Source organism: Fulmarus glacialis, unplaced genomic scaffold (assembly GCF_000690835.1).
Source record: "Fulmarus glacialis isolate BGI_N327 unplaced genomic scaffold, ASM69083v1 scaffold37229, whole genome shotgun sequence".
NCBI lineage: Eukaryota > Metazoa > Chordata > Aves > Procellariiformes > Procellariidae > Fulmarus > Fulmarus glacialis.
The window spans coordinates 1-23204 of record NW_009234541.1 but is presented as its reverse complement, the minus strand read 5'-3'; the positions used below and the strand labels follow the sequence as shown (position 1 = coordinate 23204).

At 37.7% G+C, this 23204-nt stretch overlaps 1 protein-coding gene across 1 annotated transcript in view; it reads left to right on the top strand.

The window, feature by feature from the left end:
* Positions 1-21469, top strand: part of RGS22 (regulator of G-protein signaling 22) — a gene marked incomplete at its 3' end in the record, with an annotated part of 53417 nt that extends 31948 nt beyond the window's left edge. The window contains exons 14-22 of the mRNA XM_009585681.1: positions 4594-4788; positions 9042-9134; positions 9667-9833; positions 11678-11840; positions 12445-12603; positions 14417-14479; positions 16433-16594; positions 19579-19758; positions 21329-21469. Of these exons, the coding sequence (XP_009583976.1) occupies positions 4594-4788; positions 9042-9134; positions 9667-9833; positions 11678-11840; positions 12445-12603; positions 14417-14479; positions 16433-16594; positions 19579-19758; positions 21329-21469 (1323 nt within the window). The remainder of the gene's footprint in view (positions 1-4593; positions 4789-9041; positions 9135-9666; positions 9834-11677; positions 11841-12444; positions 12604-14416; positions 14480-16432; positions 16595-19578; positions 19759-21328) is intronic.
* Positions 21470-23204: the final 1735 nt, after the last annotated feature.

The following is a 23204-nucleotide window of genomic DNA, read 5'->3' as shown; positions in this document are numbered from 1 at the left end:
TCTTTCTGCAGTGGTTGCATGGCTGAAAATGAAGGCCCAGGTCTTTTTTACTTTTCTTATCTTATTTCCAGTGCTGGCCTGGTGGTGACAGCAGAACATCGTACAATCAGTGTTACCAGGCAATTGCAGAGAGCTACATACACATAGCCATTAAAGTAAATACATCAAAACGAAATATTGTGAAACTGTTCCATTAGCATAACTAACAGCTGAAATGTAACATAACAAATCAACACATGTGCTGCAACATTTGGTATCATTCTCAAGCTTGCCTTTTAAGGCTGCACAAAAATTATTCTTGTTTTCATTGGAACACGGTAAAGAGTCAAGCTGCATCCAATCTACAGGGTCTGCTTATGGAAGAGATGCCTTCCCAAATTCTGCGCTCACCTTTGGCACAATAAGATAGTCATTCCAAATACTCCTAAGAGAATGTGGATCAGATTTGCACAACACATCGTCATTTATATTTTACTATTTGTTACAGAAAGAGACATCCAGAGTATTCTGTATGTGTTCATTCTGCCTGCTTCCTGTTAGAAACAAGAGCAAACCTGGATTGCTGTGTATCTGCTACTCATTGTTTCATTTGTTAGGCATTTTTATCTCAGCTTTATGATAGAGTAAGAAAATGTATTCTAAGTTGTATGTTCATTCATCCAGGGAAAGAAACTACAGTGAGAATGAAATCTGATGGATAAGAAAAATGATGAGCACTAGTAATCATCCAAGAACATATATGGTTATTCACTATAAACATATGCACAGGACTGTAAAATAAACTGGGAAAGAAAAGCAATAAAGAAACATATATTGTAGTTTTCAATTAAAAAAATAGTTATTTAGAGTTAGAAAATTTAATACAGTTATGGGAAGTACAGTATTTTAACACTAGAATCAATTTAGATGAAAGGAGTTATCATTACTGTGAACTCTCAGGGTCAGACACAGGATTTATGTTAGTGGAAAGTGATGACGGGGGTTAAGGCAGTTTAGTCTTTCCATTTAAGACCAGCCAGTGCATTGTATTCTTCCATCATATGATTCTGTCAAGCAGCTGCACAAGCCCCTTGTTTAGATCAGAGCAATATCCACGCCTTTGGGCAGCAATACAAAGCACTTGGACTTAATTCTTTTGTGTGTCTTGTTTCACTCTAGTTATTCTGAGATTGCTTACCAAAGTCTTCTCATCTGGGGATGAATTCACACCAAACCTAAGGCCTGAACAATCCCTGATTTGGAAAGTCATAAATGAGGCCAAAGTCTTAATCTGAATTTCCTAAGCATTTCGTATCTTCAGATTTGTGCCATTATAAGTAATTTCAAGATGCAAACTCTGACCAAATTTCCAGATAGGGTTTTGGGTTCAATCCATCACTTATTCTAATACATTTTTAGGAAAATGTATAGCTGGCAGGTAGGAAAATTCTTTGTGTTTTACAAAAGGAACAAAACATTGAATAAATGAAGTATGATGTGCACTTGATGTCACATGCTTCAGATTTTTGTATGAATTTGATAACCTTTAAATTCATCTAATGTAATTTTTTCCTGTTGATCCTTTAGGAGGTTGGCCAATACAACAGTTTCACTATTCCACTGGAATTCAGAAAACCACAAGGCTTCCATGACATGGGAGTCAAAAAAGGCTACCAATATTTCTTTTTAAAGGATACAATGTATTTTCCCCCTCTATCTTGCTAACTTCATTTCTCAGTGTTGAAGGCTGTGAACACAGACGCTTTTCCTCTTTTTTGGCATGTTTAGAACTCTTCACAGTTGGTTTTCCTGCAGTCCTTGCATTCAAATCAGTGCAGATCTACAGATGTAGCAAGGGACACAGGGGTGAAAGCTCCTTCTCATTTCTCCCCATAATCTGCAAGTGCATGTATTCACTTTGTCACTTTGTGATGCTATCTTTTTACTTGGTGGGTCAAATCCCATAGCAATAGATTCTTACAAGAATTTAAACAAAAAGACAGCATCATACCAAATCCTCAGACACTGTAAATCTGCATCTTTCAAAAGTGAAGATGCCATCCTGATAACAGCACTGAAGGTCTGGTCCTTTGAGTTTGGAAAAATGCACTCCTATAGCTAGCTTAACCACCTCTAAATTTCTGCTTCACATGTATTACCAGCCCTAACTATTGTTTCTCGAAAAAAAAGTCTGTTTTTACTACGCTCCAGTTTTGCATGTGAACTTATACAGGACTGGGTGCAGTTCTGCAGGTAGAGCAGCCTGCAAGGGCAGTCCCTAATAAGGCAATATATTACAACAGGGTTTATGTGAGCAGATTGTCAATAGTTTTTGGCCAAAGCTTCCTTAGTCTGGGCAATTTCTGACTCTGTAGGCTGATATTTTTTGTCAGCTCTAAAGAAGAGTAGCAAATATACTCAAGTTAACCCATTTCACACAAAATCATGGGGGAAAGAATAGTTCTGCCCAAGAAAGTTGTGGAGTGTTTGTTTTGATTTTATTCTTGAAACTATGTTAAAAATGACCAGCCATTTAAAGAACCAGGTTAAATGTGTGTTAAAATATTGAGGACCTATTTTGGATCCTTTTCACCAATTTACAGATCCCTTGTGTGTGGCTTTATGAGTCATAACAGGTGGAGCAATGTAGCCCTAATGACGAATAAAACAATTAACCCCTCTTTAAAAAGTCTATTTTTAAAGATACCACATCTTTATATCATTGGACTGGTCCCTTCTAATTTGGCTATTTTATATGTTAAATGTTTTGGACTAGAACATTTGTAGAACATTGAAACTAGAAACATCCAGCTTCAGACTAGAACATGATGTAACTGAAAATTTACTAGTGTTAGGGTTCTTCAAAATAACTTCCAATTTTTGAAATCACTATGAATCTTATTAATGCTGTCTCTGTTAAATTTAAATTTATTTGGGGATTTGCTGAGAAGGGCATAATTTAGGATAAATGTGTTCTTGTTCTTCAGCTAGGACTCTTCCTGTGGATGTCCTCATTCTTTGACTTTACCCTTACACCTGGGGGTCTGTATTGCACTGATAATGTGGGCCCAATAGCCACAAACCATCTTTGTTTTCAGTGATTAGACCTATGTAGAAAGGGGGTGGAATCCTGCATAGACAGTAAATATAGTAATCATAACAAGTTCTAACTGGGGGATGGATGTCAGCCGTTGTAGCCCTGTATTTCTTGGTGACCTGATATCAGGAGAGTCTTAAGGGTCTGCTTCAAATTGTTAAGGTCCAAAATAATGGGGATGTAGTCTGGTACTGTTGCCGTTTGAAAGAAAGAGTCTAATAAATCAGAATTTCATTTAAAACAAACAGAAACATAATTATTTAATGTACTCAAGCATTCTCCCACCGTGCTTGAAATCTAAACACAAGTGTTTTATTACTGCTTGAACACAGAGTAAATGTATTATTTTCTTCTTTTCTACTGCTTTGTACATCTGCTAGTTACAGCTGGATTTTAGCAACATAAGGAAAATGAGAATTATCAGAAACCTGCATTCTTCATTGTCAAAACTGTGTGATAATAAATAGTGAAGATGGGCTCCTCAGTGCCATCCTAGAAAGAAATTCTGATTTATACTACTAATCTAATCCTCTGACCATATGTTCAAAAATTAGTTAAACTTTGACAATATGAAGAAGAGAAAACATTTATAAGTATATGAAATTTATTACGGCAGCATCTTTTTTCACTTGAGTTCCTAGCTGCAGTCAGAATCATGATGTATTAGAAAGACATTCTGGAATATCTTCTTCCAAGATACTCGTGGAAGAAAGTGTTTTTCTCTGAGTTTTCAATGTTCTTTTTCATAGCAATGTATGAAACATTTAAAAAACAAGAATTTGACTTAGGGGATTATTTGGGAAAAAAAATCCTTTGAAATAAATAAAAAAATTACTCTATGCTTCAAGAATGAGCTGCTAGTGAGAAGGAAACATTCTCCAGGTTCAGCTTTCTCTGTTTGTACATGTTGAATGGCAAATTCTGTGCTTCATAAAAAAGCATATTGTAATCCTTGCTTTGGTAAGGATTTAGACCTCAGTTGTGCAGTGCTATGTCCTGTTTCGGATCCTGTACCATGATGGAGTCTCACCAGTGTCAAAGAACTGTGCAAGAGAATCTCCACACAGAACGAAATCTTACAATTTTTCATTAATTTTAACCTTAAATTTACAAATTCCCTTCTATTCAAAAGAAGTAGAACTCTTTCACAACTTGGCCCAGCACATATTCTGCAAAACAACAATGTGACTTCATAAAGAGTGCAGTTGCACTCTTGTGCAATGATTGTGGTTATCTGAATCTAACTAAGAATCAGCCAAATATCTCCAAGCAAAAATTACATTAAGCATTATTTTGTGATCTAACCATTTTAACAAGTTGGAGGACAGTTATGGCAATAACTGAATTTTGGAAAAAATAGTAATATTGGTAAAAATAAGGCAGGTGTAATTAGATATATGTTCAGAATATACAGCAGGGCAGTGGGGGACAAATATGCATTAATTTTCTCCTTCAGTGGACTGTGACCATTGGAATGGATGATGGCTAAGAAACGTTTTTCTTCTGTTTTATTGTAGTTCCTTTATGCAACTTACATTGCCCCATCTGCCAGTATGGACATTGGACTTCATCAGAGTAAAAAAACCATGATTTATCAGAAAATTGACCCAGCTTTTGAGGATCTTTTTGACCCAGCAGAAGAATATATCCTCACTGTTCTGCTAGAACCATGGATGAAGATGGTGGAAGCAGACAAATACACTTACGGAAAGGTAACTGATCTGGATGACACCATGAAAAATTCTTATGTTGGGGAAGAAAATCACAAGAGCCTTCATATGCAACCCTGTTACATTTATAGTCAGGAAGGGAGAAGTATTACGGGATGTTTTGCTCACCCACTCCTTTCTACGCTGATGCGCTGAGCTTCCTGTGGAGAGCAGGCTTCTCATCCAAAAGGAAGGTGCAGGCTTCATAGGCCCCTTGGTCTGTGAATTAGACAAAATTTCTATGGCAAAATTTCTCTTTGCACTCAGGAAGTGTCATGTTTCTGCAGTCTTGCCATTGATCAAAAGTAATTTTCTTATGATGGATTGCCCATAAGCCTTCTATGTTTTTAATGATAAGCACAAAATAAGCTGTGTTTCTAGAGTGTCAGTACAGTGATGCTAGGTCCATATTAATTGTATTTCTTGGTCTTTAGAATTAAAGTGCAGCTACTGTTTAGCATAAGAGGAAATGTGATACGGTGATCCAGTTGTATTTGTCCCAAATACTTTTTAGATAGCTGCCCTGCTGTGTAAGGGCTAACTGTGCCCTGCAGGCTTCCTGAAGTAGGTGGCTCAGTGGTGTACTCAGTTCTAATCCCAGAAAGCCTCTGAAGGCTTGCATTGAGCAGGCTTGTGCAGGTCAGAGGAGATGGCTGCAATCCTGACTCTGCTTTTGACAAATAAGAAATGGTGGAGGCAGTGGTGGATGCTGTGGCGCTCTGCTCTTTGTAAACTTACCTACAAGTTACCAGCTGTAGGTCAAACTTCTAATTCCAAGTCTCTAAAATCTCTCTCTTGGATATGGAAGGAGAAACTTAAAATGGAGAATCAGGAGTTGGAGGGCAGGAAGTTAGTTCTTGTTCCTCTTTTTCTCCACTGTGACCTTAGACGAAGCATCTCCATTTTACAGGAAATATAATCACTTACTGTTGATACTTCTGTCAGCATGTAATGAGAACATGCATGCATTGCCCCCTGCAAAACATTTTTAAATCCTTTTGTGGAAGTTTTGTAGTACAGTGTATTTTTGTTACTATATCGTGCATGCATGTATGAACAACTAAGAGACCAGATACCTAAAATCAAAGTTGAGAATGGTCTTCTAAGCCTATTAGGTGGTGTCCAGTATTTAACATTTAAGAATAGAGTATAAGAACAGAAAAAAAAAAAATACAGCAGTATCGCCAGCTTCAGCACTTTGCAACTGAGGAGGTTAATGAAGCAGAGGTCTTATCCACATTTTTGTGTTTAATAGTCTTTGATGAGTTTTTTTTTCCCCTATGGGTTTATGTAAATGTATTTTGAGTCATTTTATATCTTCAGCCTTATTGTAGCAGTGTGTTCCATGGTTTAATCATGCAATAGGAGAAAAAAATGCTTATCTTGGTTTGTTTGCAAACCCCTCCCTGATAATTTCACCCAGTGTCCTAGTTTTGTATGTCATGAGGAACAGTGAACAATTGTTATCCTGTCATATTCTCAATGCTGTTATGCTTCTACATGTTGCTGTTGTATCCCACTTCAATTACATCTCTTTGAAACTCAAAAATCTTAGACTATCTGACCTCTCCTCTTACAGAAGGCGTTCCATACCTTTGTTACACTTATCACACCCATCTGTATCTGTTATTTTACATTCTTTTGATGAGATGCAAGCAGTACTCAAGATCTGGATGCACTAAGGATTATCCGGTGGCAGAATCATGTTTTCTGTTTTGCTCTTTGTTCCTTTCTTAATTGTTCCTATGATTTTAATTGCCTTTTGACTCCTGGTGAACTTTGAGTGGATGTGCAAAATGTAAGCTAATAGGCATCTGCAATGATTCCAAGATCTCTTTACTAAGTAATAACAGCTAATGGAAAGCCCTAATTTGGAGCTCACTGGAATGACTTAATATTTATTGTCGTTGAATTCAGCTGCCCTTTTATCATGCAGACACTAAAGTGTCCTGAAGTCCTGCAGCTCTTCACAGACAATTTCATTTTTTGCTCTGTGGAATCATTTTGCAAACTTTGTTGTCTCCTCACTCACCTCCTTTTCCAGATAATTTCTGAATGTTTAAAAAAACAACCTTAGCGCAGATCCCTGCGAGGCTCCAATAGGAACCCCACCCCATAATGAAAGTTATTTATTTCTTTATTCTTTATTTTTTAATTAATTCACAAGGGGACCTTCCCTCTCATCCTGTGATAACTTAATTTCCTTCAGAAACTTTGAAAGTTCGAACATTGAAAAAAACTTACTAAAATGAAATATACTAATCCAAACACATCTGCAAAATATTCTCTTCGCTTTTCAGCATCTTTTCTAAGCTTTTGGATAAATTATTTTTTCTAAGCTGTTTTTTCTAAGCTATTTCAGCTATAATTGTTTATGACCTGCAGAACACCATGTAATTGATCAATGCTTTCATTAATATGAAATTTTTTTTACTTTCTATCAGACTAGTTTTACAGTCTTTTGTAAATGTGTGTTTTCCATGTGTATTATCAATACTAGTTGTCTAGTATCTATTGCCAGTCCTCACTGAGTCAAGTCATCAACTCAGACGAGTATTATTATACATCATTTCTGTATAAAAAGGACTCTGCTTTGAGCACTCTCTGAATACAGTGTTTTCACTGCTTCTAGCGATGGAAGAATTCCTCCAAAGTAAAAATCGAAAATATAAACTGAGGGGTAATCTATTTCCCTTTCAGTTTAGATGATGCTTTGCTTTGCAAGTGTAGTTACGTGCAGACTTCTCAGTGCCCTAATAATACAAACATCTTAATCAGAGCACGAAAAACCAGAACTAAATCCTTTTAAGTGCACAATACATGCGTTTGTGAAGAGTTATAATACACAGACATAAAATGACCTGTTCTAGGAGGCACTAGAGTCTCTTTGTACTAGGCGCAGGCTGATGCTCAGGCACACTCCTTCCCAGCACAAAGACAAGGTCTGCTTTATATTTTGTTCAGTCCCTGGCTCTACTCTTCCCCTTTGTTCTACCATACAGCAGGATATATTTGGCCCATAATGAAACAAGATATTTTATCAAGAATTAGGTGAGTCCAAAATTGTTTATTTGGGACATCAGTATGTATGTAAATTTTTATCTTTAAACGAAACATGAAAACAGGAGAGTTCCTTTTATTGTTGACTCTCATCCTGCCTCTATCTGCTTTCTGTTTAAACTTTATGAAAAATGTTCAGAATTATTTTCCTATTTCCTTTTAAACTATGCTTTCTTTTAAAGGAAAGAATACCCAAAAGCACTTATAACAGTGGAATAGAGTTACACTGAGCCTGAAGGCATTCAGATAACACGGTGATTAGTGTGGTATTCACATTTAGACAAAAACCGTAATGAATATTAATCTAAAAACTCTCTTCTCTCTCTTGCACATAAACTCTTGTATAATAAGACCATAGCTTTCCAGTATTTGTAATGGGTGTGCTAATCAGTACAACGTATCGGCTCAATTTTGCTAAATATCCTAAAACCTGCATTTGAATGGTTTAGTCAGCCGAGAGGGTCACCAAACTATTCCTTATGCAATTACTGATTGTTTGCACATAACATGGAGAACTGCTCTAGTTATATACATAAGGCTTCTAATTAAGTTAAAAAATGCCAATACTTCATGAGTTCTAATCATCCACAATTTATTATTTTAAGGCATTACCTGGTATAAAACTAAGGAAGGGGACAAGACTGAAAGTCTGAAAGCTTTCACCTTCATTGTTTAGATATTATAGCATCTTTCTTGTCTTAAATTTCTATTTCTGGAAATCTGTGGCACTCTATCTTTTTGACATTTCCCACCGAGAGTCATAGTTTTAAGACCTGTTTTTCTGCTTCTCAGTGGCACTTTGACATACAATTTGCTGGTATAGGCAATCAGGTAAGTCTGTCCCAATAGACACAATATAATATATACACAACATACACAATATATTATATACACAATATAACTTAGCAATTTTTTTTAATACAAAGTTCTTTTCTTAAAGATATAGTTAGGTTATTTAGTGGTGTTCTGTAGAAATCTACACGTGATCCAACACAGATCTGAAAATTTTGTTCTACCAGAGCTTTTAATTGAATTGTTTGTCACAGGGATGTGACTTCTAGTGTCTTCTAAACATCAGTCTCATTACTGGCAAATGTATTCTTTTCTATCCACTGTCACTGGCAAGGTGCCCGTCCAGTTCTCCATCTTTCTATAATGTGTACTGTAGGGATGACATAAGATATTATTTTTATTAGGTGGAGTTGGTGGAAGAAACTCGACAGCTGGACTCCGTGTACTTTAGAAAGCTCCAGGCTTTGCATCAAGAGAGTGGTTCCAAGAAGGATGAGGTAAGACAAGTACCTACTAACAAAAACAAACTCTTTTTCTATCAGAGAGGGTTAACACTTTGAGTATCAGCAATGAAAGACTGACTACATGCCAGTTTGAAGAAGCAAGTAGTCTGATTTCTACCATTCATTTTGGGGAATGATTGACAGCCATTGTGTTAATTACAAATAGATGGCTTCTGTCAGTTACATCAACATCAGATCACTGTATGATTGGACTCAATGAGGCAGTTTCCACTAAAGTCTGTGGAATGTATTTTGGGCCCTTAATCTTGAGTAAATACCTCAATTTCAAGTAAATTACAGGTATATCTTGGTTTATTTGATTATGGAACCTGCACACACTGGTATGTTTAAAGCAAACACAAAACTAAAGCTGATTAAGAGCTGGAGCCTTAACTCAATTTATTTTCTCAGCAATCAAAAAGCTATTGTACAGAGACAGAATTTATCTAATGCAAGGATTATTTGACTGAGCAAAATATAGAGATGGCAAAAGGAGTTATGCAAGTGAAATAATTTCTTCCCTCAGAGTACTGTTGCTGACACTGGTCTGCCATCCTGCCCTGGTGCTCTCAAAGAAGGTCAGCACTTGCGTCAAGTTCCCAAAGAATTGGCAGGTCCTAATCTATCTGACCTGATCCGTGACAAAGAGAAGTTAGAACAGTTCTGGGCTTTTCTTAATGAGCGTTCTGCTGGGTATGTTTCTTCATTATTATTATTTTACCCATTTCTAAGTTCAGAAAAAATCTTTGCTGGGGATCTTGGCTAACTAAATGTTCACAGATTTTAGTCTTTTTTAAAATGTGTTTGTATATTTATGAAATACACATGCACATTGTTCAGACAACTGAATTGTCTTAACATTTATGGGGTAAAAATTCTCTTGTCATAACATGTTTGTATTACAGTTCTGCTTTCAGTTTCTGCTTTGATTAGTGGCAAACCCCTGAGTAGAGCAATTAGCCTATAATGAGTAAAAATTTCTCTTTTTTAGTACAGATTCAATTTAGTACATTTTAAAAATTAAAGCTGGATGCTATAAAAATGTACAAATAGAAGACAGCCGCGTTATTCTCACAGTGTGCATGAAACGCAGTTTTCTGTTTGCACTGATCTGAACAGAATTAAGTACCAGCTCGTAGCAGATACAGTTTATGCAGGGTTTTTGAAAAAGTGAGCCCATTTGTTTAAAAATGAAGATCTAAACAGAAGTTCTAGCAGAAGTAAATGTGAGTTTGCCACCTTTATTTATTTTTTTTTCCCAAGCCCCACACTAATCTCTACCCCGTTTTAGGAAAAGGCAGATATACCTTTTAAGTAACTGCCAGCAAGTCCTTAAATTGTCACTTCCTTTCTTTAACCTGGGTTCCCATGAGCTGATGCTTTGCATATTGCCTATTGCTTCTGGTCAAGCACTGCTATCATTTTAGATTGGATATTGGTCAGTCCAGAGACTGACATCTAGCACAGGATTTCTCTGGCCAAGACTCAATGTCAGCACTTCTGTTTATCATCATAGGTTCCCTTTGTAGTCAGAGAGAGAAATAAACACTTCTGGACACAATTCTTCTAATTCTGAAGGTAACATCTAAAACCAGTTTGGATGGATCATTCCTAAAGATGGCTATTTCTGCTCACTGGCTACAAAAAGACTCTAGGTAATGAGTTCAGAGGGAGATTCTTATGCTGTGGGTGCCTATGGTCAAGTGAGTTCTGAGTTAGTTGTCTAGACCAGTGGTCTCCAAACTTCTTTGAAAGTGCACCCCATCAGTAAAAAATTTCTGAGCATGCACCCTCAATATATGTTTTTTTTTTTCTTCATATAGATTATATACATGTGCTGCTGAAGTTCTAACATTTTCTTCCTGCCCCCCAATGAATCGTCTCGCGCAGCTCTTGGGGTGCGCACACCCCACTTTGGAGACCACTGGTCTAGAGTTCCTCTCTAACTGGGGAAATGGTAGGAATCGCCAGAGAACAGGTCACTGGCAAGATGGGGTCCTGGACAGATATGCTGAATTGCCTCTGGAACTTCCTGCCTCTCTGTTAATCACAGACAAGTCCCATCTTAAGTGATAGAGCCAGGCAGAGAAATGTTTAATTTATGGAGAAATTTTCTTTTGTAAAAATTCATAATGAACAAAAACATTTGAAAAAGTCTCACAGAAGAGTGTTTTAGAGCTGGGTCCAGACCTAGTAAATATGAAGACCAGCTGGCATGCTACAGTAAAGATGCTTAATGGTACTATAAGCTGAAGGGATCCTAGAACTAATGCAATCTGGAAAATTTCAGCAAAAAAACCCCAAATGTGTCATTTGCCTCTTCATCAAAATTTATGGTTGTTATTGATCTGCCTGTTCAGCAAGTGCCATGGTCTCACCAGATGGTACTAGCAAAGGAAAAATGACATAAAATTTCAGTCCAATCTGACCTGGTATTTAGGACTTGAACACTTTGGTGGCTTGAACTAGTAACTCCCTAGAATGTTGATGAAATTAACTCAATAGTGAAATAACATTCTGTCTAAATTTGTTTGTAGCATGGATCTCATGTGCTGGCTAGATATTGAACAGTTCAGAAAGATGCTCCACAAGGATAAAGAAAAAAGGGAGGAAAAATCTAAGGACATTAAAAACAAGTACTTAAACAAAAAATACTTCTTTGGACCCAACAGCCCAGCTACCAGAGAACAACAAGAACAGGTATCAGTTACAAAACCGTTCATAAAGAACAATCACACTGAATGTGACTGAGATAAAAGTATATAAGCAGCTTTATTCCAGCTTTTCCCCAAGCTATCTCCTCAAATCTTACCTATATTTTTTGGCCAGAAATCTGGTTCTGTTCTGGTTGTGGGGATCCCCTCCTTGCTGTTTCAGGCTTTTCCTCCCATCTCCTTACAGAATATGTCTCTTAAACCCTGATCTGAGGCCGCAGCCAGAGCTCACAAAAAGTGTAAAAATGGTTTTCAGGCAGAGTGACTTGTTCCAGCTTTCTATTTTAGTATGTCAGTAAAGCCACAGACAGCGAGTCTGAGCTGTGGTACTCCGACATATCTTGATACTTAGGAAATTTACTCGGTCAAGCTCGGGTATTATTTGCTGGAGTCTGTATTCTATTATAGGTAGGGACAAATGTAATCTGTTCCCTTTTATGAAAAGTACATGTGAGCCTTGGGTAAGCATGCATTAAATGCTTTGCTTACAGTTAAGCTCATGCTTTGCTAAATCAAGGATGTAGAGAGATAAAGGACTTTTGGTATACACAAAAGTTTATGTCATGTGTTATTGTGTTTGGATTGCTTAGCTAATGCATTCAGGTGGAGGATGGGGACAAATCCTTCATGATCAACTTTCGGCAGCGGTTCTGCTAGAAATTCAGCAATGCGTCCAGAAGAGATTAGAAAAACAATGGCTGCCATTGTTCCTGGCAGATGAGCACCATGGGGCGGAGGGACAAGCAAAGGTAATTTTTAACAACAGCAACACATCAGGGATTGTTTTTTGTTTGGCTCATAATTTACCATTGGGATAAAATGGTTCAGAGGAAGAGCAGCCCACAACTCACATTCAGTTTACATTGAAAGAGACGCTCTAGCGTGTACAGGTTGAAGCATTTAGCTTGATAATTGTGAAGGCAGTTCCTCTGAAGGCTTAGTCTGGCTGACAGTATTATTGTTAGATCCTAAATCTGAAGGAGCTGGTGTTAGCTCTGCTGCCAACCAGGCTGCCAGGGGAGTAAACTAATCTTTGCTGTAGTGCTGCACTCTCCATATGCCATTCTGCCCTAGCCATACACTTGCATACAGAAGAAATGCTGCTTTGTGTAAAGGATTTGCCCAAGGGGACAAGAACACAAGCAAATGAGTGGGCTTCCCATGCTGTATTCTCTCTCTCTCTCTTACACTGTCCATATTCTCCCATCTGGAGCTGCAGTGCCTGTAGAAATGACTCCAGGACTTGTGAAATTCTCCTAAGTGGGGAGGTTAACTGCTACAAGCCTTTTTTCCAATTGGTTACTTCAGAAAGTTGCCAGAAAACTGGGAATGAGAAGCCTTTCACTCCTGCTGGCTCATTAGAAAGACTGGGGAATGGGCAGAGCAAACATCTGACTTTTATGAGAGTGCCTCTGTGACTGGGCTCTGTGTGGGGAGATCATCCTGCTGGTGACAGATGCAAAAAGACTTGGTTTTTTGCACTTCCACAAAAACTCTGAAATGCAAACGTCATAGCAGAAGGAAGCTTGACAGTTCCACCAAGCACACACGTAGGCGGACTGCATTGATTCATAAAACTTGTTTTCAATGATCTTTTTAACATCAAGAAGGTTGTCAGAAGGGTTGTCAGAAGTGCATTTGAACTGGATCCTTTTCATTGATTCAGAGCACTAAGCAATCTGAAAACTGTAGGTTCTGATAAGGCATTTTGTAATTTTAATAATGATTATGTTAAAGCAAAATTTCCCAGCCCTCTGCCCTTTTTTAGCTGAACTCTGCCTCCTTTATGAGCTGTGGCACAAGACCATGCGATGAGGCTAAGCTGCTTCCAGGTCTGGAAGCTAGCTTATGCCTCTTCTTGCACCTGCTGCCCATGCAGTTTGGAAAATGCTGTATTCCACTCTAATAACAGGAGTTTATTTACAGGAAATACATACTTCTAATGAGCTTTTAGGCTTTTCCTAACTACATTTATGTCTGACTGCTCTTTTCCTCTTTCTTACTGCAAATTCAGAGGATGAAAAGGTTCTTTGAAGAATGTATTTTAGAAGAAATGAAACCAGATGACATTCTCCACTTGGCTTCGTATTTCACAGTGACCAAACACTGTGGGCAAGCTATGTAGTCCTTATTCAGAAAATCTGCCCTTGATTTGAGGTGTATTTTTGCTACAAAGAAGCTGCAGGATCAAGCCTGTATTTCTGATACAGTTGTCCAAAGGAACTAAAAACATTTCATAAAAAAAAAAAAAGTTATAGCCCCAAATCTGTTCCCAACATAAGTGGTGACTGAGAACATTATGGGTAAGGTAAACCAGTGGAAGAGCACAGTTTGACTGCCGTTGCCTCCTGCCTTCTCTAACTCCCCAGTCTTAATGAGCATGCGCTCATCTATAGCTGAACAAGGGATGGCTTTCAGTGTGGGTCCACAACAAGTTTCAGGTATAAAGATCCAAATAAAGATATATCAACTATTCTACCACTGTGGTCTCAATCATTAGAGGGCTGAACATGAAACAAGAAGAGTTAAAAAATACAATGCTAATCTTTTGTTCAATCATAGATAAGGGACATAACTGAAGATCTTCCACGCCAAAAACAGGAGAAGACAACTAGGATATGGAAGGCAAGTGAAATTTACTGTGTCTCTTGTGTCTGCAGTTTCACTGTCTTTTCTGTTTGGACCTTGCACATACTTCACAGCAGGCATGATTGTATTGGCTACAGTGGACTGATTACTCACATTACTGGTGAATTCAGTCCCTGCTGGATGTTCACGGTAAATTTCTCTCCCTTCCTGACTGGAGAGGTCATACTTGAAAAAAACATGTCTCTTGTCCTGGGCTTTAGAGCACTCTTAACCCTCCTCAAACTGGTATTGTACCTTTAATTCACATTTATCTGTATTTTGCATGCAGTGGACTTATTAGGACAAGCTGTTCATTCCAGCATCTGGTAGTTTATTTATTATTGTGAGTGGATTACGTGCAGACACAAAAGGGAATGTGAAGTATGCAGTGGAGTGGGCAGGTTTAATCATATCTCACAGTATCTGTTTCATTTAGAATTGTATTTTAATCTTACAGCACTAAGATAATATCAATTTTAAACATCTTAAACCTTTGTAATAATACATTTCATCAGATGTTTGCCAGTTTTTTCTTCTTGAAGAGCAGTGAACTCTTTGTGATCGTCAACATACAAGTTGTGTACATTTATTCAGTTGAACTTTTATTGTCTGTTGAAATCAAACTGGAGACCCGGTCACCAAATATCCATGCAAACCATTAGTTCGAAATGGATCCAAAGTGCATGTGGGTTCTGTTAACTGAGTTTTCCCTTTGTCTGTTTGTCAGGAAGATGGTTATTTTCCATGTTCTGCTTCAAGGTTGTTGACCCATAAAACAAGCAGTGTTTGTATATTAACATAAGGGTGGGAGCAACATTTTGTTCTTCGCTTCATGAATATGCACCAGAAGTAATTTTTCCCAAAAGTTGCCTAAATCCTGGACACGGGGGATAGAACACATGTGGAGAATTGGAGGAGGGCTGAGAAGATGCCACCTTACTGTCTAAGTTGAGCAGACTTTATTTTAACCAAAGGACCCTTTGGACACTCATCACCCACCCTCTCACAAGCGTAGGCTCTCGTCCCTGGCAGGCTCTGCGGCAGGACACTAAGCGTAACCCCTGTTTTTAAGAGAAGCTGCACAAAGACTTTCAGCTTAGAATCAGGCAACTAATAAAGTTTCTGTCCCATGCTGACCATTGAACAGCACTCCATCCCTCCAGGACTTCAAGAGTTTTATACCACTGTTAGAAGATAGTTTTCATTCATCTATCTGATAACAAAGGGGGGTTGTTTGGCTTGCTCCTCAGTGACAGCACAAGAACTGTTTGTTCGGGAAGGCAGGCCAGCCTGAACTTCATTTCAAACAAACTGTCCCTGCATAAGCCATCTTTCTTTCTCCACCCTTTCCTGGCTGCCTACCGCTCTGTGCTTTGCAGCATGAGGATTTCCAAAATGTCTCGATGACTTTAAATTCTTTTTTACTATTGGTAGCTTTAATCCACAGAGAACAAACTCTCCAGCTTCTGTTGGTGATCATGGCAACACATTTCAAAGCTCATTTTGTTGGTGAGATCCCTGTCAGAAGCATTTTACAACTTTAAACTATGTGGTTTGTCTGTTCCTTTTTCTTTGTTGTTTGTTTGCACAAAACTCAAACTGTTCTCTAGAAAAGTAGCCTGTTGCCATAATCAATAACAATAGCTGTTTCCATACTTTATAGTATGTAGTCATATGGTCTAAATCATTGTCAGTCATTTCCTCTCCCATCACGTCTTCCAAAAAATGTTGCCCAAACCAAACTGGAAAAAAAAAAAAAAAAAGAAAAAAGGAGGAAAGAAAGAAATGAAACCTTGCCACATTCTATTGTATCCATGTCATAAACTCATAAACTACTGAAAGTTAGGGTCAGTGCAAAGATAAGAATCAGACAGTTTACGCTAACTAATGCCTTTGTTATTGCTTTTTGAAACAAAGTTTATTTGGTGCACTTATTTCTTCTTTTGACAGCATGTGGACAATAAGTGGGTTTCTTCATCTAGCGAAATAATTGCTTTCCGCAAAGCGCTGTTGAATCCTGTGACAGCAAATCAGTTTCAACGCTTTGTGTCACTGAAAGGAGACCTACTGGAGAACGGAGTGCTCTTTTGGCAAGAGGTACAGAAGTATAAGGTACGGTGGTAAAATGGAGCAAGGGGAATATCATTCAATTTGTAAGCAAATGCATCCATTACTGCATATTAGGAGAATTTTAACAAGAATATCTCTAGGCATTTTCTTGTTCATAGTAAAATCTCTTTCACTGTTCAAACTGTTTTTTCTTCAATGAAAAGCCTCACTTCTTAAGGATAACTATTTCTAATGACTTGAATTATCCCTGTATTTCTTTATGCTTCTTCAAACTGTAACATTCTTCTGAGTCTCTAAAGGGACACTACTAACTAGCTATTTCCCAGATTTTGGTATACATCTGTTAAGCAGTAGAAAATATACAAGCATTAAAAAGTTCATTCTGTCTTTATAGTTACATACTGTTAAATAATGGGATTATTGCTGAATTTGGTAATCCCTCAAAAATCAGAGAAAACTTTTAAATTCAATCAAATGTACAGATGTAAAGATAGTATCTACCCAAAAAGGTTATATGTACAATGCAGACCCCAGCTCCCTTGCACTCTGTACAGTCACATTTGACTGCAGCTGAGGATGTGGCCAAGGTGAAACGTGATGGGGAAGGTCAGCAGGGATTGCCTCTCTCCCAAATACATGCTCCTTTGTGAAATTGCTGCTGTGTGGGGTGAAACACAATGGGAATACTCTGGAATGAGCCTTTAAATCACACTGCAGCCTCCCAGTAGCACCCTTGACTGAATGCAGGGGCACCACAGATCTTTCACTTGTGCCTCATTCCTTTTGCCTCTGGGATATTGCAAAAGTGCTACCGGAGTGCAGAGCCTCTCCTGGGCGCCTGAACATAGCCTGTGTGCACATGGCAGGCAGGGAGCATGAGGTTAGCTAACATGCTCAGAAATTAGGAGGTAAACACAGTTGATGCTGTAGTAGCACTTGGAAATCCTGCTGCAGGCATATGGGTCTATTTTCACTGTTTAATTTTATGCATTTGAATTTGGGGTCTGCTTTAGAAGCTGAAGCTCCTTTGTTTCCAGGGGGAATCTCCCCTCCTCACAGAGTCTCCGATCCCCAAGTGAGGAATCATTGGCTGAAATGCTCCCTGGGGCTGCTGCTGTCTCTCTCTTGGTTATGGAGTGACTAGCCTAGACTAGAAACTTGACATGAAGGCACCTGAAGTTCCATGACATAAATCCTTCTCAAAATATTTGATGTTTTTTCAGATTTGTGACTCTTCATTGCTACATTGTGGAGGACATGGAAACTTTCTGCAAATTAATGTGGATTGTAGTTTAGACTGTTTTCTTTGTGGATCTGCTCTCTGAAGAAAGCCTTCATTGTTTTATGTCCCACCCCCTCTCCTTCATTTATGTTAATTTTATTTGTCTTCTTATCAAGAAAAAGTACAATCTGACCATACTCCTGCACACATGCGATTTGTCATGGTTGGCAGTTGATGCTCTTTATAGAAGCAAAGGGCTGGAGTAGTAGGTGTGTTGTGGGTCAGGCTGAACTGGAGGAATATTGCCAAGGATGTGGGCAGCACTTTACACAGTGCATACTTGTATTGTCTGAGCCCTATCATGCCATCAGTTTAGACAGAACTCCCTTTAGGAGTCAATGACTGCATTGCTCCTCGTAACCCATCGGGCTGGCGGCACATCTTGGGACAATCAAAAAACAAAAAAAATTTTTTTTTAACAAATATGTAGAAATATAACTCTGTGGATTATTTCCATCTGTTCCTCTATGCTCACGTCTTATGCCTCTTCATATCATATGGCTTGTTTGTCTTCCCTCTTACTGCAGCTCTCTGCCTTTTCTTCTATGCTAGATGAGCAAAAGAAGCCATAATATATTCTTAGGATATATTCAACAATTGTTGAATGTGTTTTTGTATTGCCTTACTTTCTTCATTGTAGCTGTTATCATTCTTTTTTTCCTTCTCAAAAATAAAAAGTATTCATAATAAAACAAGCCATCTCTTTCACATACCACATTTCTGGTTAAAAGCCCTGTTTTTAATTTCTTTGCAAAGTAAATATCCAGCCTTCTATACCAAAACTAAATGCACATTCTTCATTTAGAGAGCTCTCTTCCTGAAAATTCTCTAGAGTGCTCATTGTGTCTTTAGTAGATATATGTGATAATCTCCTAGTGTTATAGAAATTTCTTGATGTTTATGGATAGATGGAAAGTTCGTGTTTCAAAGCATTTGAAGGAAGTTCTTTGAATTATTTTTCTTTCCTGTCAAAGTCCAATTCTTTCCTGTCAAAGTCCAATGGTAGCATCATCAGAGTGTGAAAACACAGTAATAACAGGTTTTACAAGAACAATAGGATCACATTAAAAGAAGTAGAAAACCCCCACAGTTTCTTTGAGATGTCACCCTTATAAGTTCAGGTTTGTTTTGTATTCTGTTCTGCACAGAGTTGTTTCAAACACTGAGGTTTTGGGAAACTAGAAAATCTTAATGAATGGGGAAACTAGAAGATTTCAGTGAGTGGAAGATTGTACTGGTAGCTGAAATTGTCCCCTCTTGACATTCCTGGTTATAATACATCGTACCCTCTAAATAATTCCCCTCTTTTTCCAGAGTATTTAGAGCATTTCTTTGCCTCTTAGTTACCATAGCTATGCTAGTCATAGCAGCCTCATTGTGAAAATCAGTGCATTTCACACCTGTAGGTGTGTTTCTCTTTTCAGATATGCCTCTTATTTGCCAGTAATGTACTTAGACTGAATGCAGGATAAAAACTATCCTGTTCCATCAGAACATGCAGGCAGAGATTATCACCTAAAAGAAATAATTGCTATATATCTGCATTTGCAAACCAGAAGTCCCACTCATGTCTTAACTATGTCTTTGACCATGCACATTTGCTATAAGAATTTTGCCCTACATACTGAAGAAATCTATTGTATAATTATTTTTGTATGACTATTACTCTTTGATCACTGGGCCCCTGTAAAGGGTCTTGCGTCTCTCTCTCCATTGACTGAAAATGCTGTTTTTCGTCTTTCAGGACTTGTGTCATTCTCATTGTGATGATGCCACAGTCCAGAAAAAGATCACAGCTATTATCGACTGCTTTATTAATTCCACCGTACCCCCAGCTTTGCAGATTGACATCCCAACTGAACAAGCTAAGAAGATTCTGGAGCACAGGAAAGAACTAGGACCTTACATTTTTAGAGAAGCACAGGTAAGAAGCTGGGAGAATCTCTGTAACAGATGTGACTAGAGTGTGTGTGCTTGATTTTAAGGGCAGTCTTTGTTGCTTATGTGACAATTTGGACTCCACACATAAGCCTGGGTATGAAGGAGAACACTATAGTCATGCATTTCAATGAAGATTGTATGGTGGAGATGACAGAGAGGCTTCAGATATTTACTGCTCAATAAACTGGACAATCTCTGACAGCTAGCTGATCCTGGAAAGGTGTTATCCAGGTCTGTGTTAAGAATTAATTTCTACTGCCAGAATTCCTTCTATGTTTTTAATTGCTTGTTCTTTACCACTCGGTTAATGTCAGAGAAGTAATTTGTAGTTAGAAAGTTTGTAGTTTATGAAAAAAAATGCAGATGTAAGTAAAGCACAAAGACGACATAACTTACTGAATGTCTTTCCCTTCTTCATTACAGAAATGTAATGTATTAATGTAATGTATAAATGTAATGTATTAAATGGCTGTAGACAATTTTCTCTCTGATCTTTATACTAATCAGACTGAACAGCAATTTGTGAACCTTTACTACAGACTTACTGTTTTCTTATTCCTTGTTACTGTCTTCTCTGACTTACCTTCTAAATACAAGAAAGTTAGTTCCTCTTCTTTTCCCATAAAATTGCCACCAACACCTTTAAACATCAACTGGGAGTCCATAAAGTGTTTGGATCACAGAAGATGAATGGTTTGTCAGAGAAAAGGGTTCATATAGGTCCTAAGAGAAATAAGAAGCCTCATTTCTGCCTGTGTAAAACCCAGTGAACTCCAGAAATGTGGCACAAAACCAAGGGAAGAACTTGGCCAAAAAGCTGTGACTGGAGCATGACAGTGACTCACATGTCATTTTCAAGTCTGTTGAGCCAGAAGCAGCGAGGTGCTGAGCATGCTCGGCTCCTTTGAAGCCAAGTTTCTCAATGAGAATTAAACATCTAAATAAATTGAAAAATGTGAGCCTTAGTACGTGCAGCAACAGAATTCACTGAGCCCCTCTGTTTGCTTTTTTAAAATTGTTTTTCTTATTCTAGTTCAAAAAAGACCCTGTGAGAGATTATATCATTTAAAAATTATCCAAGATTTGCTCATAGATCTGTAATGTGGTTTAAGAGCCTTTCCAGAGGCAAAAAAGTATTTCCTTTCTCTTAAGGAGGGAAAAAAACCCCTCTCCCTAATGAACTGAATATTTTAAATACTTGAGCAGAACAGTGGTGCAAAAGCAATTCTACTGGTGTATATTTTATCAGGAATACTTGTAAAAAATGATGGATGTTTTCATTAATGCAAACAATTGTTTAGGGAAATATAAAAAAAGAAAGTGCCTTTTAACTGTGTTTTAGGAAGATTTCTCACCAGTAATAAACACACTGATGAAAAGCATGTGCCGAGCAAAGCTGGGCTGAAATGTCAGGACACAGTACGTGGGAGGAACAAGGCTGTATATTCAAAAAGAAATAGTTATTTCATTCTCATGGTAAACGACATTTTATTTTACAGTAAACTCTGTTTTCTTAATATGGTCAAGATTGACTTTCTTTTTTTTCTGTGCAGATGACTATTTTTGCTCTTCTGTTTAAATTTTGGCCAAAATTTTGTAAGTTTCGAAGCAATCTGGCTAGTGACAAAATTCTACTTGACTTGGAGAGAAAAAAGGGAAAAAAGATGCGAAAGAAGAAAGGCAAAAGAGCAGAGGTAAGACTCACGAAGTTTCAGGTGACAGCTGATGAACTGCATAAAAACTCCTTCAAGAGCAAACATACATGAACTCATATATCCCTTTCTCAGCCTGATCCAAAGCTACCAAAATCTTTTTGTTAGAATTAAAGTTTTACATGCGACCCGGTCCTAGGGCGATTAGTTCCCAATCCTGCCAATGCATATACATATATTTAACTTGAAGCAGATGAGTCAATGGAATACTCCTTTCATTAAGCAGAGGGGAAAATGTATTTTAGTCATCTTTTGTGCCAAGAGAAGAGTGAAGAAAAAAAAAAAAAGTCTATGTATGGTCCATATGTACAATGGGTAACTGCAGACCTGTTTGCACTTTCAGTATGTACTGTCCTGCTTTAGAATTTACAGTCCTGGGTCACTACTGAAAGCAAAACAAAACAAAACAAAAACAGATTTCATATCTGTTTTTCAGAAGGAGCATTTGAAAAGTCTGCACATTATTTTAAAAAATATTTATGTGCTAATTGCTTTGTATAGTCTTTGTCTTTTCTTGAATATTTCTCAGCTTTGACAGTGAAATTGTTAGACTGTTCACAATGAGTTTCCAGACAGTTTCAGTGCATTAACAGAACTGTGACCTCTACAGTGGAATGCTTGCTTGTAAAATTGTTTTTCTTGGAATTTTATTATTAAAATATAATGGATTTTTTTTCTATTGATTATAGGCTTTTCAAAAGTTTATTTTTTACGAAATGTAATTGTTTGGCCAGCTTTCAGGAGAGAACATTCCTTTAAAGGCAGAGAAATTATTGGACTTGCAAACTATCATAAGTAGCATTAAAAGAACTTTACATATTTTAAATACCATGTACATATGTGTTGAGATATTACTCATGATGAGAACCACATGAGTACCTGGACAGATAAAGACATATATGCCCGTAAGAACAGGTACACATTGTTATCCTCTTTTAGACACATGAAAACTGAGGACCAGTGAAGTGTTACTCAAGGCCACACACCAATGTCAAGTGAAGTCTAAAATCCAAGAATTCATGTTCCTTTCTCCAAAGCACGTTGCCTCCATACAGATATGTCTGGCAAGGCCATTGGCAATACTTTTAGTGCGAGAATGCAATATTTCAAAGTAATGCACTTTTGCGTTTTCACAGACTTATTTTTTCCATCTGTTTGTTGCCTGTGTATGAGATTTCTGATTAAGACCAAGGAAGTAAAAAGCAAATCTTGGCCAGGAAGACAAAAGCCTAGCTTTTATGGGGAACAAATGGGAAAGGTGAATTACCCTTCTAAGCTGGGAAATAGGGTAAGAAATTTTAGAAAGTGACAGGCAGAGAATGCAGTTCAGTAAACAGTCTGCAGATTATTGTTCTCACAAAAAATTATCAGTAAACCAGTTACCTTTTAACATCTCTTGAAAGAATAGGTGGAACAGTTAAGTTTTTGAAACCCTTTTCCCCCTCTACTATTGTTTAAAGAATTTGCCGCTCCCTGTTCTCTTGCCTGAGATTTCTGTACCCTTAGTGACAACGTAGCTATTCAAATTATTCAGGTTCATCCAACCTGTGATAGCAGGTTCACTTGGCAGCTTGTAGAAGGTGTAGAAGGTGATGATTTCTTTGCATTTAAAATAATGCCTATGCTCCTCTGCCCCACCAGGCTCATGTTGAAGGAGAAGAAAGCTCTGGCAAGGGTTAGAAACGATATTTTTTTCTTATATATATTTTTTTTTTTT